This window comes from Achroia grisella, unplaced genomic scaffold, assembly GCF_030625045.1.
Source record: "Achroia grisella isolate CSIRO2021 unplaced genomic scaffold, CSIRO_AGI_Agris_v1 utg782, whole genome shotgun sequence".
Taxonomy (NCBI): Eukaryota; Metazoa; Arthropoda; class Insecta; order Lepidoptera; family Pyralidae; genus Achroia; species Achroia grisella.
The window spans coordinates 1,819,978-1,843,561 of NW_026713022.1; the positions used below are offsets into that span (position 1 = coordinate 1,819,978).

At 30.2% G+C, this 23,584-nt stretch overlaps 3 protein-coding genes across 3 annotated transcripts in view; 2 read left to right on the top strand and 1 right to left on the bottom strand.

Moving 5' to 3' along the window:
- Positions 1 to 15,358, top strand: part of LOC131851320 (uncharacterized) — a 35,508-nt gene extending 20,150 nt beyond the window's left edge. The window contains exons 4-6 of the mRNA XM_059201809.1: positions 2,662 to 4,007; positions 7,119 to 8,094; positions 13,896 to 15,358. Coding sequence (XP_059057792.1) covers positions 2,662 to 4,007; positions 7,119 to 8,094; positions 13,896 to 15,311 — 3,738 coding nt within the window. The 3' untranslated portion in view covers positions 15,312 to 15,358. The remainder of the gene's footprint in view (positions 1 to 2,661; positions 4,008 to 7,118; positions 8,095 to 13,895) is intronic.
- Positions 15,359 to 15,988: 630 nt separating this feature from the next.
- LOC131851390 (SET and MYND domain-containing protein 4-like) lies at positions 15,989 to 19,730 on the bottom strand. Its single transcript, XM_059201885.1, has 2 exons — positions 18,319 to 19,730; positions 15,989 to 17,400 (listed from the first exon to the last, which is right to left on the bottom strand). Exons 1-2 carry the CDS (start codon positions 19,728 to 19,730, stop codon positions 16,995 to 16,997), a joined length of 1,818 nt encoding a protein of 605 aa, XP_059057868.1. The 3' UTR covers positions 15,989 to 16,994.
- Positions 19,731 to 19,774: 44 nt separating this feature from the next.
- LOC131851391 (protein OSCP1) lies at positions 19,775 to 21,756 on the top strand. Its single transcript, XM_059201886.1, has 2 exons — positions 19,775 to 19,886; positions 19,970 to 21,756. The coding sequence occupies exons 1-2, from the start codon at positions 19,775 to 19,777 to the stop codon at positions 20,770 to 20,772; spliced, it is 915 nt and encodes a 304-aa protein (XP_059057869.1). The 3' UTR covers positions 20,773 to 21,756.
- Positions 21,757 to 23,584: the final 1,828 nt, after the last annotated feature.

Genomic DNA, 23,584 nt, shown 5'->3' on the forward strand with positions numbered 1-23,584 from the left:
TTCTGGTACGTGATTTTTTTTATCCCGTATCATATTTTTGGCATCCTTTGCCTCATGATGTCCGTCAAAACGTGATGTATCGTTACTATATGTGTATATTTACTCTGCGTTAGTGTGTTACGTCCATTCATATTATGGAATGCAAGCATATAAATATGTGATCGTCTTATTACGCTCGTTTTAATACTACACACATAAAAAACAGAATATTACAGCCAAACATATTAAACTGTAACACATATTTGCTTAGCGTTGTTTTCCAAGATCAGTAGCTAAACATGACAGATGACGATAACGTGTCCCCAGAAATCAAAATGGATTCTTAGTTCAAATTTATAAAAATTGTAAGTACTATTCAAAATTTTTTATATCACTAATCAATGTATTCCTCGCTACAATTACTAACAAATATTAAATGACGTCATAGCGTCGAACCTTTAACAAGTCCTATTGCTAACTGCGCCCACTATTCCCACAAGTATATTTTTTATATAAGTAGTAACGAATATTCGTTCGCAGTATATACTGCTATAATTACTTACTAACAAATTAATCGTCGTAGCCTAGTGGTTGTCAACCCAGGATGGAAGTATTATGGTACTGAGTTCAATGTAGCCCACATCATAATACTTTGTAAAATAACTGTAAGATATATGTTGTCTTTAAGTGTTTTCCCATAATTATCACAACATTTTTTATATATTACTTAATAGAAAAAGATTACATGTTTGCAGTAAATGGAATGGATCCTTGAAAAGAACAAAAAAATGTAAGTAACTATGTACAAAAAATGTTTATATTACTAATATATACAATCACAATCGTAATAACTAAGACCATTGTAATAACAAAATTAGAACGTCATATCTATGTATCGTTGGCAATGTACCTAGGTATCAATGCAAATATCTAACTAATCCATTGATATAATGACAATTAAATGTAATATGTACATTATTAACATTATTATATAACAGTAATATAGAAGGTACTATATTATTTAATTTTAACATACAAACACCTACCTTTATATGTTGCTACATACCTAATATTTATATATTTCCTTTAAAATGTAAACAAAAATAAATTTACAGATGTACTATACTTAATTATATACTGTATTGTGTATAATACAATAACAAATTCGTACTTACACATTAGATTATTTTTTATTTGCTTATTCTTAGTACATACAGAAAGCAAAAACGAATTGTCACTTTATATTTTTACACTTTACTACATTTTTTTAATAGCCCACCTGATAAATAGCCTTTATAATCTTATCACGGTTCTATGATTACAGGCGTCACAAATAACATTATTGGTACATCATGCGTTGCTATTTCTGAAGACTAAGTTGTCAAGCTTCCATACCTGTAATTTCTCTGACCTATCTCATTATCCTTAAACCCAAAACGATATTAGAGGTAAATGCATTTCAAATAGTTTTAGTATAGTTTTGACTGTATCTAATTTTAGACCTATTGAGAATTAGATCTCTTGAGACTAAGACAATTTGAAAATAAACCTAAATATACCTTTTAAAAATTGTAGGTACCTATATTATTAATATAAAGATCCCAATATAACACATGAATATTAATCCTAAATTATATTAGTCGCAGTTTGTATATTATTCCAGTCACATAAGAAAGACGAAATCTGAAATTTTTTAGAACATGAAAATGATATTTGTGACGATATTGATCAGTGATATGGTGATAACTATGGTATTAAAAATTAATAATAAAAGTAATAATAAAGACATTTATTCAGCATTAGTCATTACAGTATTCTTATATACTATCTATCTTATGTACTTAGGTACTATAAAACTTAAAAGCTAAAACATACAAGTAACGCTGAATGTGACTTCCCTTACTTACTGACTACATTACTTGGCGTACCAAGGAATTTATTTTGTTAGGATCGATCGTTGGCGGTTATAGTCTATTGATCCTGAAGAGCTGTGTAGGCTTTAAATATATATATATTACTTTATTTTAAAACTCATCTTCTGTTTTCATTACATAACAAAATATAAATTAATGCCACCACATTATTGTATAGCATATAGTTTTGGTTTGGGTTTTTTATTTATGGGCTATTCATGGTTAAGGTTTTTAATAATATATTATGAATGTAACTGGACTAGAAAGAAATAGGACACCACGCCGCTACAATTGAAGCAGCGAGTCTGTCACATCTCATTTAACTCACCTTTGTATCTCACGTATATCTTGTGACGAATTTCCTTTATTAAATTACCTTATTGTATTATTATTAAGAGAGTTCTAATATTTATAAATACTAATGAGAAAGACTGCTGAGAATTCATATTTCTTTCTGGTCCTTACAAACATATCGGTGGATTCAATTATGCACACATATCATGCGTGACTCTACCTGGAAATATAAAAGAGGGTTTTCCGGAATATTATCTCACATTGGGGTCGTTATGTGATAAATATATAATATGTAATTATTGTACGTGTATGTAATTTGTGAAGAGTCCTAAAATACTAATCTTTTATCTAAAGATAATATACCATATTAAATATTTACTAACATCATTCAATTGATTGAAGCTAAAGAATATATGTGTCATATTTGATTTCTTTCATAATATAAATCTAATTGGATAAATATTGTTCTTTTCAGTCGCTCAACAACGATGAAATTAAAAATGGATCACCTTTTTTGAATAATATTAATACCAAAATAATATCAAGCAATATTATGTTGAAAGACTTAGAAGATAATAACAAGATACAAAAATCAATAGTACTTGACATTGATGCAAGAAAAGTGGGCATAGTAGGTTATCTTAAATTAGATACAAAAGATTTAGACAGTACTGGTAGTATCGAGTATGTTAATGAAATTCTGGCACTGAAAGAAGAAGTTGCAAAATTAGAAGATTTAAATGTTGATATAATAATTGCATTAGGTCATTCCAATTCCGAGGTAGATATTGAAATTGCAAAGGAAGTCGAAGGTATAGATATTGTTATTGGTGGTCGCAAAAATATTTTTTATTGGAATGGTAACACTGCTCAAACTTCTATTGAAGAACCTGTGGTTGTAACGCAAAACTCTGGAAAAAAAGTTTTAGTAGTTAAATCTTCAGCATATAATAGATATTTAGGAAACTTGAATATTAAATTTGATGAAAATGGTAATATTATTGAATACAACACAAAACCTATTTTATTAGATGAAACTGTTCCACAAGATCCAGAATATCTTCGTATTGTTAACAAATACTCTGAAGAAATTACTTCTACTTCCGAAGAAATAGTTGGGCAGACATCCGTTGTACTAGATGGAGACTCATGTAGAGTGGAAGAATGTAATTTCGGAAATTTAGTAACTGACGCTATAATGTACTATTATGCGGTAAAATTTGAAGGCAATCAATGGACTGATGCACCAATAGCTATTATTAATGGAGCTACTATTAGCTCTTCAATTTCACCTTCCAACCGCCCAGCTTCAATTACCAAAGGCGATATATTAGCGGCTTTGCCAGTAGAAAGTGATCTAGCTGTCGTGACAATTAATGGAGAGATATTAAATGAATTATTAGAGTATGCAGTTACTGATTACAATTTCTACAACCCATCTAACGGCTTTATTCAATCGTCTGGTGTTCGAGTAGTTTATAACTTAGAAAGATCAGTTGGATCAAGAATTGTAAGTGCAGTAGTACGATGTGCGGCCTGTTCCGTGCCACAATTCCAAGTTATTGACAATAGCAAAGCATACAAAGTTATTGTTCCAACCTCTTTATTGGATTCTCATTATGGATTTGACAGATTCCAGGGACAACCAACTGTTAATCTAGAATACGATATATTAACTTGCCTAACATATTATTTAAGTCTGCGAACTCCTGTTTATCCAGAAGTATCTGGAAGAATAGTTCTTCACGGTAACGCTCTGTTGTCGAGTGTAAGTTCTGCTATCGTTGTAATCATGGTTACATTTATCCCAATTATTCTGACGTAATAGTTTAACAATGTATATTTTTAAAACTTTTTAAAATAAGATATAAGAACAGCTGTTTTTAATATTTAACATCCTATCTACAATATGCATGTATTACTTTGTTGTTACGTACTGACATAAACTTAAATATGTAGTAGGCCTGACATAATATAATAAATAAGACAGTTAACTTTGTGATATCGTATGAGGATATTATGTAACTTTTGTACCGAAAACATGATTTAGCAGAATGAACATTGAAGACATCAAACTATATAACTGTTAAATGTGGTAAAAAAAATGAGAATAAAATTCATTGCTGTGAAATAGAATTTTGAAAATCGAACCTATATCTCGTACTGAGTGAAATCTCTCATAGTGACATATACTTTATATAGAAATGAACCTGACTTAAACCGAAAGAACGAGCTAATGTATTTTCATAATACATTTGGTATGTTCTTTCTAAATCTATGTAATAAATCCCATATTTGTGTGGAAACTGACTAAACATCACAGATTAGAACCAGCAAATATTATGCACCGCATTTTTAAAATAGACATAGGCATTAAAGAAAATGCGAAAAAACATGACAACTAGTCTATTCGGTTTTATGTAATATATGTATAACAATGTTGCAATAGCGCAGTATCTTTTTAAATTACATTAACTCAGTTTTTACTTATAATATCTAAAGAATGTTTGGTAGGTACGAGAACTGCGGTCCATTAAATTATTATAAACTATAAAGAAATAGAAGAGATGAATAGAACTTGTAACTATGGCAAAATGAAAATACTACAAAAATACCAGAGTCATTTTGGTGTAATAGTACAACTTTATTTTTATTTAAACCAAATTGCGGTAAGTCCTGCTTTAGTAGCATATGTACCAGCGTCAATACTCGATTGTTTGTGTTTAATTCTAGTTTATTTAATGGAGCTGTATATTGACATTTAATACATTTTATAAGATATATGTATGTATATGCAAATTTATTTTCTCTACTAATATTACTACTTATTTACCTGAATGTATTATTTACCTTTATAATATAATAATATAGTTGCTCAATAATGCATGCTAATTTGTTTTATTTATTCATTTCATTGACCATACCATTATTTTTTCTTTAATATTCATTTGTTTCAGTAACTTGGAAATCTTAAATTGGATAATTCGGCATTAACATCTTTGTTTGAAAATGTGATCTGTATCGTACTTTCGACGAATCTTAGTTTACCCATGATACATGAATTTAAACTGTACAAATTTTCATGAATCTATCGTAATAAATATATAGGATACAATAATGGCTATTACAGGATTTGACAAAAAAGTACTAGCAATGAGGAATTATATGTAGGTAATAGATTGAAGAAATAATAGCCATAGGAAAGGAAGCAGCTAAGTTAAAAAACTAGGAAGTACCTAATATATTAAAAGTATTAAGCCAGTCTGTTACAAAACACTTAGATGTGACTAATGAAGTGAAAGACATTTATATAGTAATCGGCTGACATACAAACACATTTTTATGGGTCCTGATCCTGATATCTAAAAAATAGAAGGATCTTATCTTACGCTCATTAAATAAGGTCTATATCCAACAATACAAGCTATGTATACAAAATTTGTGGGAAAATTACGTGTAGTATTTGATTCAGAACGCAAACTCTTTGAATTTGACGGTAACCCAGTCCCACAGAATAACTAGGTATATACCACAAGTCATTCTAGCAATTTTTAACAAACATCGTCGCGATATTTAAAGATTAACTAAAATTGTAGTTGGTAGAATTTTGTGCATATAGATGGACATTTTTGTCGTTTACAAGAATGTAATGTGGTACTTACATTTAAATACCTATGCGAATACCTTCAGAATATATTCGAGATCGTTGGAAAGGTGCACCGCTAGCATTAGTTCAAGATGGTTTGATAAAAGCTTCAATAGCCCATTCTAATAATAATTTATTATCTGTTATGCCATTTTACATTATTACTTAATGGCATAAAAGCTAATCAATTATTTGTAAAACAACAGTACGGAGCTCGGACATTAACAAAATGCTTAATTTGAAAACATGCAGTAAAGAAATACACCGAAACGGTCTTTTGGACAGTTTTTACAAATATCAAGGGTTCACGGTGTATCTAGTTTTAACAAAATATCAGGTCAGAGAGTATTTTGTGTTTTAATGCGATGTAACAAATGTTAAGTGCCAATTTATTCTTCCCAAAATAAACGATAGCCATAGAATACTGATGATCCCATCCTTAGCTATAGGAGGTGATGGTTTATCAGTTTTTGAGTATCATACTTTAAACTATAATTAACTACATGAAGGAAAAGTTATAATATTGACAGAAAAGTATTTTAATAAAAATAATCCGATTTTTGCAGCTCGTTATTCTATTATAACACAGGACATTTTATCAACCACGATTTTTATTTAGTGTTACTATTAACAATTACCTGTTTACTATACTTATAATTTTAATATTTACTTGAATCTCATTTTTTATCTTAACACATGTCATTTCATAAACTTTTTACTAATTTAACTATTGTTAAGTCATCATTCATAAGGATAACAATATGTAATAGTGTATATGCTGTCATTATTGTTGAGCACAATAAATTGTTAAGTACATTTGCTATTTACTTATACAACATGTTATATTCTTTTATCATATATTAATGAGTATGGCATGCTGTAATTGCATCATTTTGTATGCTTATGGCGTAGTGTTGATTTCACACCATTCCTTCGGTTTCCCTTATCTTTAAGAAGTAGATAGATATTAACTTCTTGAATATATATAAGCAGCGGAATTATAACTAATGTGTACTTAAACCAAAAATATACAGAATATATATGTATATACATTAAATTTATAAAACGGAATTGAAATTTTATTATTATTGAATGAAACATTGCAATTAATGTAATAATAACTGATTGTAAGCCGCTAGGATTAATATACATTGTTATGAAAATTATGGAATATAAGTGGAAAGTGTTAGTCGATTATATTTTCATTACAGATAATATATAATACATTCCATTGATATAAAGAGGTCATGACAAGGTGAGGCTGACATAATGTCATAACCATGTTCTTTGTTTCAGTCTCTTGGAAATCACGAGTTTGACAACGGCGTCAGTGGACTCACCCCCTTCATAGAAAATTTAACATCGCCAGTTCTAGCAGCTAATCTTATTTTAACTAAAGTGCCAGAATTAGCCGCAGAAAATAATCTTAAAAAATCCATAATATTAAATGTAGATGGCCATAAAATAGGTATTATAGGTTATTTAACACCCGACACTAAAATATTAGCTGTAAAAAATGATGTTGAATATATTGATGAAGTTGTTGCCCTCCAAGACGAAGTCACCAACTTACAAAGTCAAGGAATAAAAATAATCATAGCGCTTGGTCACTCTGGATATGCTAGAGACTTAGAAATAGCAAAAGAAGTAGATGGATTAGATTTGGTCATTGGTGGTCACTCTAATACTTTTCTATGGAATGGCGAAACTCCAGATACAGAAGCAATTCAGGGACCTTATCCAACGTACGTCACACAGTCGACGGGTAGACAAGTACCAGTAGTGCAAGCTTATGCTTACACAAAATATCTTGGGAAATTGCATATTACATTTGACTCCGATGGAGAAGTAGTTAGCGTGGACGGAAACCCTATACTATTAAATAGTTCATTTTCACAAGATCCTCAAATTGTTGATATTGTTGAAAGATATAGAGAGGGTGTAACAATTTTATCAAAACAAATCGTAGGTTCTACTAGGGTTTCACTCGATGGTTTAAGTTGTCAAGATAAAGAATGCAATATGGGTAATTTAATAACAGATGCTATGATTTATAAATATGCTGAGAAATATAAGGGCAAGTACTGGACAGATGCAGCAATTGCCGTTATACAAGGAGGGGGCATAAGGACATCTATAGCACACCCAGATTTCCCAGCAGCAGTAACTGAAGAAGATTTGTTGAATGTATTACCATTTCAGGGCTCTTTAGTAACAGTCACATTAAATGGCAGTACTCTAATACAAATGCTTGAGCATGCGGTGGCAAATTATAGTCTTATAGATTTTCCTGGGGAATTTTTACAATGTTCTGGTTTGCATGTTATATACGATTTAAGCAAACCACCTCAATCAAAAGTAGTTTCAGTAAAGGTTAGATGTGCGGCATGTAGTATACCAGAATATAGTGACGTAAATTCTGCAGAATTTTACAATATCATTATGCCAGATTTTATTTTTAATGGCGGCGATGGCTATTGGATGTTTAATGGATTAACGGCTAACAATCTCAATTACAGTGAGTTAGATGCTACTAGATATTATATTAATCAAACTGCCAGCGCCGTATTTCCCGAAGTAGAAGGCAGAATAACTTTATTAAATACAGATAATATAAACCTCGGTACAAAAAGAACTACCTCAATCTCAAATATGTTGACACCTTCGATATATCTAACGTTCATATTGTTATCGGGGAGTGTCTTTAAATTACTGTAAATACTTGAAAGTAGGTATTTGTAGCAGAAAATTCCGCTGTCAAATAATAAAAAAAAATTACCTGTAATTTGTAGACTAATTTAATTAGGTACGCAAGTTTTTAGAGAAATTCTTATATTGTTTTTATCCTGATAATTCAATAGCAAAAGTTAGAGAAATTAATAATGAGTAATATATAGGTGCTGACTTAAGTACCTACTTAGCTACGTTTTAGTAAATTATGTAACAGCTAGGTAGTTAGGAACAGTATGAACACATTGTCATGATGAGTCAAAAATGTCAAATGCTTTTGACGGTAACACAAGTGAAAAATATATAATTTTAGATTAATGTGTTAGAAGTTCATTAGAGGCATCTATACTTTTATATATATTTTCCAACCGTGGCTTCAACTTACGAAGATTATAACGATTTCCGTAAAACCCTTAATAAGTATGTATGTAGGTGCCTAAGTAGAATTTCACTCGTGCTTTAAATCCTCAACGCGAAATGAGAGGATTATAGGTTTAACATGTTATAGACACAGGCAAGTCTCTGTGCATCTGTCTTTTGCAGCGTAGCTCACAAACGAATAAATTTTATATATGTTTATGTAATTTAAATTTAGTTAAGTACATTGATTGAAATAAATGTTTCTTAGTTATATAATGAAAGTATTATGTCCGGAGTTTTGAAATTATTAATAGTACGTAATTGTTGTAAATGATATTGCCTATGTGAGGTATTTATTTAAGTAGGTATATTTTAAATAAAACATACGAGTATTAGCGTTATGCTTGCAAATGGTTATGAAACTACTAATTAATTAAGTACTTCTATTATAGATACGAATTTTGACATAATGGGCATACCCATTATTATTATCTACTTTTAAAATTATATAATTTTCCTCAAGTAACATTATTAAAATGTAAAAATCTGTATGAAATACACTTAATCGATCACATAGCGCTCTTTTTTAGATCAATTATATTACTTTAAGAGATTTGATATGATTAGACTGAAAAGTAATCCTAACCCGATACCAAAACTAAAGAACTTACTTGGTATCGAATCTAAAGAGCGGTTTTGTTAGGAACGAAAGGGTCAGTCGAAATGTATAATAAAATCAGATAGGACTTGATATCTGATGCCCCAAATGAAGGTAATTCGTACCGCATAATGATATGAATACAGACCTTTATAGTTCCATCTTTGGAAGTATTATAGAAAGTTAACGAGAAGTACTAAGTATTACTAAAATGAGTAGATATCCTTATGAATCCTATATACCTATTAAGATTTAGCTGATAGAAAAATTCTTATACGAGTATAAGAATTTTATTTATCAGAAACTGCTGATAACTAAGCTGCGTAAGAATTCTTTGTGAGTTATTTTTATATAGAAATAATAAAGTGTACACGTAATATGCAAAATGTAAGAATTTTAAAACCTCCTATCATATTTATTTAATTTTAATAATTTGACTGGATTTGTAACAAAACAATTAAAATCTAATTAGTATACAAATAAAATAAATACAACTGAAGAAAATTTGTCCATCATTAGGTAGGGAGGGAATGGAGTTTCCACTTCATAAGGCCAGACTTGGCCAGACTGATACTCTGAAATAGACGTCAGCCTTTTGATCACCTGAGACGTCGATTTATAATAGAAAAATTTTGACTGAAAGAATAAAAACTTCATCCGAGGTTGTTATTAAAATTGAATGCATAATAGCCAACTAGAAACTACTATGTTATAAGGTATGTTTATTATTCCTAAGACTATGGGTTGTAATTATTTTATTCCTACTCGTATTTATTTGTGTGCACGGACATGTCGTTTATACGTCGTTATTAAATACTTTCTTGTTATTGTGTGCATTTTTATTGAGGTTAATTTACCTCGTCTGTATATTAAAATCGACATTTTATTTAAGACAATATGCTAATATGAGTTACTTCATTATAATCTTTCTAAATGAAACATAAGATGTTCACTAAATCCTAATCATTCCTCAAATAATGACATACGATATTTTTATACGTATTGTATTCTATAAAAATACATTTAATTAGTTACTCGCGCAACTTCGTCTGCATCACACTTAGCAAACATCTTTAAATTTCGCATTTTCATTTACATATTATATTTTTAAATTATAGTCTAAGTTATTCTAATGTATAAGCTACATTATTGTAAAATTTCATCCAAATCCGTTCAGTAGTTTTTGTGTGAAAAAGTAACAAACATCAATCTATCCATCCATACTCTAACTTAAAATATTAGTAAGATGTATTATGAAATTCATAATAAAAAACTTAATAATATAAGTACATTGACAGTTTCCCTACATGTAAAATATTGTTACGAAAATTTGAAAAAGGATAGATCTAGACTTTAAATACAGACGTAAGTAATACTACGAGTCATAAAGAGGTGACTGAGTTGTGCATTTTAATTAATTAATAATTGCTCACTAGCTTAAATAAGTATACCATCAAATACATAATAATACCTAATAATTAATAATCTATAATAATAATCTATACAAAACCTTTCATGCGCGAGGAGGAAAACACTTAAGGCGCTCACACGCTATTAGAATCGGTCGGACAACTCGTACCGACGACTCCCTTTCTATAGTATGCTATGCCATTCCGCCAATCAATTTCTGTGTTCGAAAATGTGTGTTCACACATAATATATACACATAGCGAGTAAAAGAAATCCTGTTAAACGGACATAGGACCCTAAATCCAGGGGTAATATTTCTGCACTCTGATTTCTATTGAGAGTTTAGTATAATTAGCGAGCACACTATGGAAATTCGGTTTTGGGAAATAAAAGTAATACAATATGATGTCGAGGGTCTCAAGGTATAGCAAATTGTCTTACTTCCGATTATAGCGGGTTCGATACTTCGCAAGATAGAAACACTTGTCTTCATGAGTATGACTGTTTGACCTGGATATTACGTCTGTATTTACAAACAAAAAAGTACTTTTTACGTCATGTCTATTTATATGTATTTATCTGATAAATAATAACATTTATAAAATAATATTGTTTGTTTCATTTTGTCCATAACCTAACCTAAGCTATGAAAGTAAAAACGAACACGAACGGATACATACGTAAGTAGTTACGTAAATGTAACTTTCTACTGATGAATATCCCTTGCTGAATATCGAATTTGAATTTAGCGAAATTTAAACATTTTCCACTATTGCACACGATATCCTAACAATATGCTAAATCATTTGCCTACTCACAAGTTACATAATTTATAAGTATGATGCAAATTACTCATATTAAAAAGAAGTAAAATTTCTTCATAATATAATTCACTTAAAGAATGCCTAAAACATTCTTAATGTCGTAAGCAGCAATTTAGACTATTTAATACTAAAATCCTTATTTCAACAATGAGTATACGACGGAATACGTAAACTTACTACTAACGGTAATCCTGTAGGAATGCGGACGTCAAGATAGATAAAGCGAAACGTTTTTTTCTTTTGTTACCTCACTACAAAATATAGTACATATGTTAAATACACAAGTATCAGATGTATTCCTTGCTTTGTACCTACTTTATATTTATTGTATAATGTAAATATCTAATGCTATTTCAAGACCACAAAGTGGCTTCTAGTAGGGGAGTATATAGGCTATAATCATAACTAACCTAGGTACCTATTAAAGATAATTACTAAAATTTTCTCTAGAATGACTAAATTCAATAAATAATAATATTTATTCAACCTGTATCCCATGCACATTCGGTTGGAAACCTGGTAATCACTATTACTGGTTATACCTATCCCACACATCAGCTTCTCAAAGCAATTGTTTGTTAAAATTATTTTTATTATTCAATACTACGTGTATTGTCTCTCTAACCATACAACCTTGTATTTTGAACGATTTTCATCGGTTCAAAATATCATACTTTGTACGCGATTAAAATATTTCTCGTATCAAAGGCCAAGAACCTCGGACGGTTGACATTGCCGCGATGTAGATATGCGTTGTCCCAGCATTGTCAAGTCAAACACAGTCAGCACAAGCGCATCTTGCAGATGCGACTGTTATATACAATTAATACTAATATTCAAAAAATGTATGTAAACAACGCTTACAAAAATGCTTTGCTAGAAAAACATTGGTTATAAAATTAAAATCGCTGTCGCTGTCTGTCCGCCCCTATCTATGCTTAAATCTTTAAAACTACGCAACAGATTTTGAACACCATTTTTTGTAATAGATAGAGTTATTCTAGAGAAAGATTTATATGTATAATACATGTACACCAGCGCAAAGCCGAAAAGAGTAGATAGTCATAAATAAAATGTTTTGTTATAAATGATGCAAATCCGGGTAATAATAATAAAAATTCAGTAATGATGCTACTGAATAAAATGACCTAGACACGACACTATATTTAGGGGCAATCTCTGAACAATAGCGGTAGATGTAACTTTAGGATAGACGGGCATTCAATGAGAAGTCGTCCTGCCTCGAAATGATTCTGCTACACACTGATGATCTAGGAAGCAATACAGGACACTCCCCACCACTGCTCTGATATTTCCCCTGATTATAGTATTGCATATAGGCAGTTTTAATCGGTGTTGACACACCGACACAATTGTAACTTCATATAATATTTGAGTATTATATATATACCTAGGTATATCCTTATAAAAATATCTGGTATATGGTATACTAATAGTATATATATATATATACTATACAATAAGTATATAATCGTCATCAGAGTAATAAATCTTATTAATTTAACAATCTTACTGTATGATACTATGTGCTCGACTGAAATAAATAAACAATGTAAACCTTGAAGCCCGTTCCTCCTGAAGATGGATGATTAAAATTTTGACTTGTCACACCTAATATTACTTGAGGGAACTTTTTATTCTACATACCTCTACTGAGATAAGACCACCGATATATCTAATACATTATATTAAAACTTTTTATGTATTTCTTAATTATTCTTTACAATACAACAATTGTGTTTTTTACGATAAACTAAAAATATTGAATGACTTTTGAAAACCTTTACCTACAAGTACCTTTTGTAAGTACATACACACAATGTGATGTTACGGTAGTTACCAGTCACTTATACGACAATATGTCGACTGATTACATAACTATATTTGTAGGATACGAACAATTATTTGTTGTATTTCCATATATTTAAAGCTATATTTTAAACATAAAACTTAAGAACAGAATAAAGATTTATTTTATTTCGACAGTTACCTGTGTATCCAATTCCTTATTGTATATTTAAACAAAACTTCAGTAACTAAGCAGTTGTTTTTGCTTTCAGTCTCTTGGAAATCACGAGTTCGACGAAGGTGTAGATGGAGTCGTGCCATTTATACGAAATTTGACATCACCTGTATTAGCCGCTAACCTCATATTGGATAAAGTACCTGAATTGCAAGATGAAACAAATTTATATAATGCAATCGTATTATCTATAAAAGGCAACCGCATAGGTATAATAGGATACCTAACACCGGAAACAAAGTTCCTAGCTCCTAGAAATAAGGTAGAATACGAAGATGAAGTTATTGCTTTAAGAAGAGAAGTTAATAAATTAAAAGATCAAGGTGTAAATATTATAATTGCACTCGGACATTCAGGGTTCTATAAGGATTTAGAAATAGCAAAAAATGTTAATGATTTAGATATAGTGATAGGTGGACATTCAAACACATTCCTATACAATGGTATAAAAAGTGATGAAAAACCTGAAATACCTCAGGGTCCGTACCCTACGATAGTGAAACAATCAACAGGGAAATCGGTATTGGTTGTACAAGCTTACGCTTACACTAAATACATAGGACAATTACATGTGACGTTCAATCCTGACGGTGAAATAGTAGAGTATGATGGCTCGCCACTCCTTCTAAATCAGAAAGTGCCTGATGACCCCGAATTATTAGAAACTATTAACAGATATAGAAGTAAAATTGACTTATTGAATAGCGAATCCATCGGAGAATCTTCAGTTTTCTTAAACGGAGAGTGCCGTTTGCGAGAATGTAATATAGGTGATTTAATAACTGATTCTATCCTGAACTACACTAGACGATATTACAAAGAGTATTCTGACGTAAATATAGCCATTGTACAAGGTGGCAGAATAAGAGCATCGATTGATCAACCTGAAAAGCCTTATAATATGACTAGAAATGACTGGATGACTGTATTGCCGTTTTCTGATCCATTAGCAATAGTGACTATGAATGGAACTATATTAAAAGGGATGCTGGAACATTCAGTGTCTACGTGGCGTCTAGTAGATAGCACCGGTCAGTTTTTGCAAATGTCTGGTATCGAAGTTGTGTATGATTTAACGAAACCACCCGGATCTCGGGTTACATCAGCTAAAGCCGTTTGCGCCAAATGTGACAACATGCAGTTGAGAGATGTAAAAGATTATTATGAGTACAAAGTATTTATGCCATCTTTTTTAGCAGCAGCTGGTGATGGTTACACAATATTTGAAAATCTTCCAAATGAGCAAATCCAATATAACGAATTGGAATGTGTTTTAGACTACATTAAGCATTACGGTCCAATCAATGTTGAAATAACTGGACGGTTAACTATAAATAATGAGGATAAAGTTACTAATGAATTTAATAACATATTTGGTTCTAAAGGTCTCACCCTCTCACCCAATATAAGTATTTACTGTATCATTATTTTCGTATGTTATTTTGTATTATAATTAGATATTTTGAATAAGATACAATTACAGTTTGTTAAAATAACAAGTGATATTATATACGTTATGGTTAAAAATAATTTATAAATATATTTTTCTTAATAATCTTTATTATTTTGTTTAGCATTGAGTATTTATAAACAAACACAGAACAAAATTCATAATTAAGTATAAGCCTACTAAACTAGATTAATAAATATAATGCCAAGTAGTACAATTATCTAAAGAACATTGTTTGCTAAGGCACGATTTACAAAGGCATCCCCTTTAGTCTATTATAACAATTGTTCATATATCTAATATGATATTGGTGGCACAGCAAATAGGCTTTTACTTTATGATATAAATTATTATAATATAATAATCATGACGTACAGTAATAAAATAAATTGTTTGTCGATAACCGTACTTTCTGAATTTATTTATAGTTCATCCCTAAGCTAGAATGGCCCATGCGCCGATACTTACTGTACTTACTGTATGAAGTAAATGTCATATAGTGATTTTGTTATACAATTAAAGAACGTCATAACTAAACAATTTAAACAAACGAATAACAAATCTGTTACATGACACGAACAATTTTTAATTGTTTGGCTACGTAGGCAATTATTTAAATTTGTTTATATGTGTTGAAAAAGATGACACGAAGTAACGGTTTATTGCCAACACTGAAGTATATTTTTAATAACTTTCTAATTACTACTTTGTTCTGTGATATTAGTTGACTTGTTTCATTGTTTAACTAGATTTTGTACTTAATGTTTGCCCAATAACAAGTTAAAATATGATTAAACTAATTTTATTATTTATTCTCTGTTAAAGTTAAATTAATTAAAATTGCTAATGCCGTTTTTCCTCTATTATTCTCAGTTTCAGTAAATTATCTGCCATAACATGATCCGTTATTACAGAAATATATACAACTAATAATACCAATACTAAGTACTTCTTCAGTTTATATAAAATCAAAAAGAATGAATGTATAATATAAAAAAGACGCCAGTAGGAAGATGCTTATAAAGTTATAATTTAAAATAACAAAGTCAATTACTTTTTCTTTCTGGTTTCTTCTTAAGTGTAATCTACACGAGATCTTTCTGATTGATTTATTTCAAACAGATTCTTTTACTAAGCGCATATACGCGTCTCAATAATCGGTCAAGAAAACGCCTTAATGTGGCTTTTGTAATATAACAGACGATAGTATATCTATTAAATCACGTTTTAGTTAGTCGTTTTAGTAGTAGTAGTTGCTCTATGAAGTAAGCTATTAAGATTTATATATATAAATAACAATTATTTAAATATTTTAAGTATTTATAATATATATTAAACCGATATCCTTACCACCAGTAACATGATACAAAAATTTAATAAACACATTTTATTTCAGTTCACTAATGGTAAGTATCACATATTCTGTTCGACACAAGCATAAAGATAACATAATATTTATCATATTTAAAAGCTAATAACAAAATTTAAATAACAATAGTATAGGAGACTCAAATAATAGTTGCAATTAACAGTTAATACTCACTTGTAAATCGATTCAATAAATTCTAATATTTATATGTCTATATAATATTTTTAACAAAATAGAGCCAAAAGACTATAGGAACATAAATAATATAAAAAAAATATCTTATATGCAATAACAGTATTTAAAAATAGTTTTCTTATTTAAGTTTTGAGCATACATTTTTGTGGAGGGTATGCGCCCCATTCTACTATCTTGCTTAATTCAAATGGTATAAGACCAGTAAATATTTGCAAACATTGCTTTAAGGTTTCTTGACAGTTAGATAATTCAGTACAGGGTGCATATGGCTCTAGGTTCTCAGCGAGGGTACATAAAGGTTTGTACAATGTCATAGCTGTATGAAGATCTCCCTTTTGTAGTTTTTCAATGAAATCAGAACTCAGCAATTCCTGTATTTGCTTAATTATCTTTGATGGTAAGTTACCTCTAGGTATGTTAAAATATAAAGGCCATTTATTAACACAAGCTTCACAACAGCAAGTAAATTTGTATTGAAATCTAAGATTGTTCTGCCGTTCCTCGTAATTTTGAAGAGCATGATGGGAGCTGGAAAAGGAAAATTATATTTTCTAATTAATAAAATATAAATAATAATATAAAAAAAATATATATATATAAATATTTTACTACTTACTCCTTATTGTAAATATAAACACTAATTGTATTTCATGAAATTTGGTACACATCTTTAAAGACATTTCAAGATTATTAAAAAAGACAACATAATAATGTATCAATAAATTATATTAAAAAGTAAGATCTACTAAAAAAATCTGACTATGAAAAAATGACACATATGTGTCAAGGTGTCTGCAATGGTAGTAATGTAAAAAGTCTAGAGTGGAGAATGACATAATATCAGACGCACAGCCAGTAGAACACACCTTTTATTGTCATCGGTGCAATGACAATAAGAAGGTATCAGAGTGGATAGATGTATAATGTGGAACATCACACATGATGGGAGGCATTTAAGGCTTACCTACAATGAATAAATACAAACTGAAATAGTGATGTGTATCTTACATTTAAAATGCATTATACTTCTAGATGTTGCAGGAATACAGTATACATGACGGTTCACTTTCTCCAAACATATTTGAAATTTGAAAATAATTTATGTATAATTTACAAATAAAAAAATTGTCAAAAAATTCTGCAATTGTTCCAAGTTAGTCTTAAATTATTTTATGCATTTAGAATGAAAGATATACATACTAGCTGTATTCCATGGAGTTGTCTAAATTACTTAGGGTAAAAACTATCCTCTAGGTTAATTTAGAATATTATCTACCTGCATACTAAATATAATTTGAATCCACCCAGTCATTCTTGCATGAAAGAGTAACAAACATCCACTCATACATCCTCACAAAGTTTAGCATCTACAATATTAAAAGGATAAGTTTTTTTATACCAGGCTCAGATATTATAAATATACTATGAAAATAGAATTTTACATACCCATAATTATCAAAAATTTGCATTCCCTTTTTTATTGGTCTCAGTGCTATCAGCGTCATGAGTGTGCTCCCCATTCTATTGGTTCTAACAACATTAGGAGAACAGGAGTGATTCAATAAACTGTGGTAGGCATAAGCACCACTAGCAATGCTTATTTCATCCACATAGTTGCCATTTGCAGATTGCTTTGTAGACTGAATGCCATGCATATTAATAGGAACCGTCATTATATGGTGCAACAGCATACCAGCCACACATTTCCTTGCTTTAATTTCTACATCTTTATCTGCAGCATTCAAAAAGTTTGTATACTCAATTAACATATAGAGGAACACAGCAGCTGTGACAGATTTCTGAAAGATGTCTGAGACAGATCTCTTTTCAATATTACTTGATAAAGTGTGAATTGACTCATAGTATTTTGAATCATACACCCACTCATCATGTACTTTGACTTGCCCTTTATATTCCATATCACACTTCTCAGCCTCATCTATTTTATTAAATAGTTCAGTCCAATCATTATGATCATTTCTCGCTTTTATAACAGTTCTGAGTGCAAGCCACTCAAGTTTCGTAAACTCCATATACAACAATACAGACATTAATGGGCATTCAATTTTATGATAATGTTTCCAAGCATTATCCCTGCAAGTTTCACTGCAGTACAAAACATAGCAGCACTGCGTGCAAGGCAACAAGTTCATACTTGTAGACAAACAATAACTACAGTTGACTAAATACTGCGACTTCAATAGTAATACTGTATATGGCTCCTCTTGTACTAATACTTCACCCACCTTTATATCTTCTTTTGCAACTACATGCCGACCCATTGTCTCAGTATAAACCACATCCAATTTGGAACTAGCACAAATATATCTAGGGTCTTTAGGACCCTGGAGTGTGAATATTTGTTTAATGTCTTGATTGTCTTCATTCTGTAATTTTATATTTGTAAGTTTACTGAGACAAGTTTCTTTTCTTTTAATTAGTTTGTTTTTCAAATTGGGTGGAAATTGAGATTTCAATACCTCTTCTACATCATTTAAACATTCATTGTATTTTCTTATTGTTAAAAACACTGCAGATCTATTTGATAATACTACACTGTAACAATCTGATCCCATTGGTGCATATAACAATGACAAATTGTAATACTGTATTGCTGTATAATTTTCTTTCTTTCCATAACACTGGTTGCCTAGGAGACGGTAATGTATAGAAACATCCTCAGACTTGGATACAGATATTAGATCTGGAAAGACATCCAAACTGCCTAATATATCGTAGACATACAAGACTCTATCATCATTGTGTGATAGTGATAATAGTTTCAACGAAATTTCTTTTATTCTGTTCTCAGAAGTCAATTTCGCTATTACGCGTTCATAACATTCGTCAATGCTCATTGTGGTGTAAAAAATATCGATTATTTTCTTCAATATAAAGAAAAATGTCTCACTTTGCGACCCCTTTTATTGTTGTTAATTTAGGATGTGAAATGGTGTATGTGATCGATCAAAGACTAAAGGCACAAAATATAGGGCCTGATAAGTCCGAAAGAGGTTAGTTGTTTCTGAAATTACAGAAAGTTTTGATTAAGGGTTAAGTAAAAACATGTAAATAAAAATAATAATTTTCTTTACAGTACTCACCGATGTATTAACCGTGTTACTACATCCGAAACTCCTAGACGAGTTATTTATACCACAGCCGGTGGCAACGCACGTCGTTATAAGGCAGCTCCTTCAAGACGTATCAGCTACATCCATCATGAAACTTGATGATTATTCCATGAAAAAGCTGTGGGATCTAATGACAATGATTGTAAAGTGGCAGCTTTCAGTAGCAACAAATCAAAATATTTTTGACATAACAATGCGACATTTAAAAAATGTGGCCACACTAATGCCACAATATTTCCCAAAATGCATTATTGACCAAGCAATGAAAAGATTTCAATCTTTAGCGCAACGATTCACGGACGATGATTATAAATGTATAGTGAATACATTAATTTTGTGGTTTTCAGAATATCACACCAAAATTTCGGTATTGCTAAGATTAGGTCTACAACGAAAAGACGGCACGTTCAATTTGCCTTCTACTATTAATCCTAAAATATTACAAAATTTGGGCGAAAACATATACATATATGACATAAAGAAGAATCCAATTGACGAATATGAAAGTAGATGCACAGATACAAATGAAATTAGTTGTCTTTTAGCTTCCATGGAAAACGCTAAGCATAAACAAAATATAGTAAAAATCCAATTACCTGTGGAATTTGGTGGCAGGCAATCTAGACAGCGTACTCTAGAAATATCTCGTGACACACAATTTGAATCGATAGTGACTAGCAGAAAAGTAATGACAACTGACCTCACTTTTAATCCTAATCTACCAAGCACACCACAAGAGGACCTTTTACAAATGTTAGAAGAATAATACAATAACAGACAAAGTCAAATTTGCTAATATCTTCATTACCCGCAAATGTCAGACAGAAGAATTGTGTAAATTAAAAAACTTGAATTATAAAAAAATACTTTATTACAACTTGAATTTCCTATAAATGTATAGGATAACAAACACAAATTTTTAGATACAATTTAATATCATAACTATAATCAGACTTTTAACTCGACATTCTCGAGATTTTATTTGGTAAAAATGTGTGTTTGTACATTATAACACAAAAACTACGAAATTTGATAAGTACCTACATATACTAATGAATGAAAAACAATGGATGCGCAAGAATGAATACTAACTAAGCTTGTGTTAATACCATACACATTAAATTTGGTACAGTCAAATCAATTATATATTGGCAGTAATTACTAAATTGTCATTTAAAGTTATCAATTAACAGCCGCTGACTGTACCCATTTTATACCAACTACCAATACACAATCTGTATTGTAGGTATTCAATTAACATATTGTACACTGTATATTACCTAAATTGATAAAAACAAAAATTGGAATAAATGCTTGATTTCTGCTGATTTTTTAGTTTTCTTAGTTACAAAAATTATTGTTAAGATTCCATTTCAATTATCACAAAAAAAAATACATTAATAGTTGGTATACCTTTAAATATTTATGAAAAACCATTGTAACCTTTGGCCGGGTGCAACAATATACATAATGTTATGATCTGGCACAAAGTAGGCTTACAATTAAAGAAAACAAAATTCCATTTCAAATTAAGAGAATCTGTAAAATCACATTATTCTAAATATACGAATTTATTCCTAGTTTGTATTCGAACATGCCTACATAATACACACATGGCTTCTGGCATTTTTGTCTACTAATAAGAAATTAATCAATCTCAGAAACGATACAAATTAGCAACAAATTCCACAATAAAATTCAACCCGTGCCCAGGACATTTGTAAGCTTCAAAATAACACATATTATGTACAAGTACATATGAAACTTCAAATTCAAGTTTCCGAACTTCAGGAAGTTTAACGAAATATCCAGCTGACATCCCACTGGGATAACTTTCCATTCAAACTGTCAACATTTCTTTAGATAGTTGGCAGTAGTGCCAATATTATCTCGCACGTACATACAAAATCAATAAAATACGTCATCACTAAAATAATCTTACTATTATTATAAACGCGGAAGTTTGTGAGTAGTGGATATGGATGGATGGATGTTTGTTAAGTATGGATGATCTTTCATGCAAAAACTACATAATGGATTTTAATGAAATTTACATTATCTTACACAACTTAGCTTATACATCAGAATAACACAGAGGGTATATTTCACGCGGGTACTGATGTAACTGATAAAATAAAAAGAAATATTAGATTTTATGCTCATTATTTTCTATACCTACGGTACTGAAACAATATAAAACAAAAATTATGGTTAAGTACTTTCATTATTGATTTGCTGTTATATTTTACGTTAAGGAAAGACTAGATGTTAAAGAGATTTATTTAATAAACAAAACACCATAACTTGTATGGAACTTATTTCATTCACATGAATGAATTAAGATATAAAACAAGTAAATTGTATTTTACAATTTCACAGCATCTTTTCACACATGATAGACACACTAACACTGATCTGTCTAATTCACAGATAAATACTTTAATACTAAACACTAAATCATTGCAATATTTACGGAATTTTCATGGGCGATGGTAGAAAACGATTGACATAAATTGCCCACCTTAAAACCCGTTTTACACGAATTGGAATACAAATATACAGCTGAAATTTTAGGTATTTCACGTTGAGAAAATAATATTAACCTACAGACTAGTTTCATGTTTCGTTAACTAGTTTTAGGACATTATTGTAACATTCGATCATTGAATATTAGGTAAATAATAAACTACGTTACAAAAATTTCATGGTGTTCCCCTCACATTGTCGCAGCTGGTCATATTTGTGCCATTCTTCTTTCACAACTTTGAAATCAGATATCTTCAGTAACAGAATGAAAACTCATCAACAACACAATTAGTACTTTATAGTAAAATAAGCTGGATTTTGAAATATCACGAATTTTAGAACACCTAATACACCTTGTCACAGAATGACACACATTGTCAACTCCCTCCCTCCACTTTTACATATGACGTAATTTATGGCTAATGTTTATTAATGTAAATAAAAAAAAATGTATACAGTGCCACCTAGTATCAGTAATAATAGTAGTAGTTTTATTATACTGGAACTACCAGACAAATCATCACCATTACATAGTATAAAATAAAGTCGTCTGTACCTATGTATGCTTAAATCTTTAAAACTACGCAACGGATTTTGAAACGGATTTTTTTTAAATAGATAGAGTGATTGAAGAGGAAGGTTTATATATATAATACATGTACACCCGTGCGAAGCCGGGGCGAGTAGCTAGTGAGATATATAATACATACATTTTCCGGGCAGTCAAGAATATGTACTGTTAAGAAATCGAATTAACAAGGACAGAACATTGAGCTTGTGTTGTGACTGTTACCAACATCGTCATATTTGATTCTCGTTAAAAATTAACATTATAATCGAAAATCAATAACATTATGATTGTTAACGACTGAGTATTCAAATAAATATTATATATTATAAAAAAATGTCTAAACAAGTTACAAGTATGGAATATAACAACCAAGTCCAAATAACTACAAAATAAATACATACATACAGAATTATGGAATATTATTTTTAACCAAATAAATGTATATATCGAGAATGATTCAATGAAACAAAATACTCTTCAT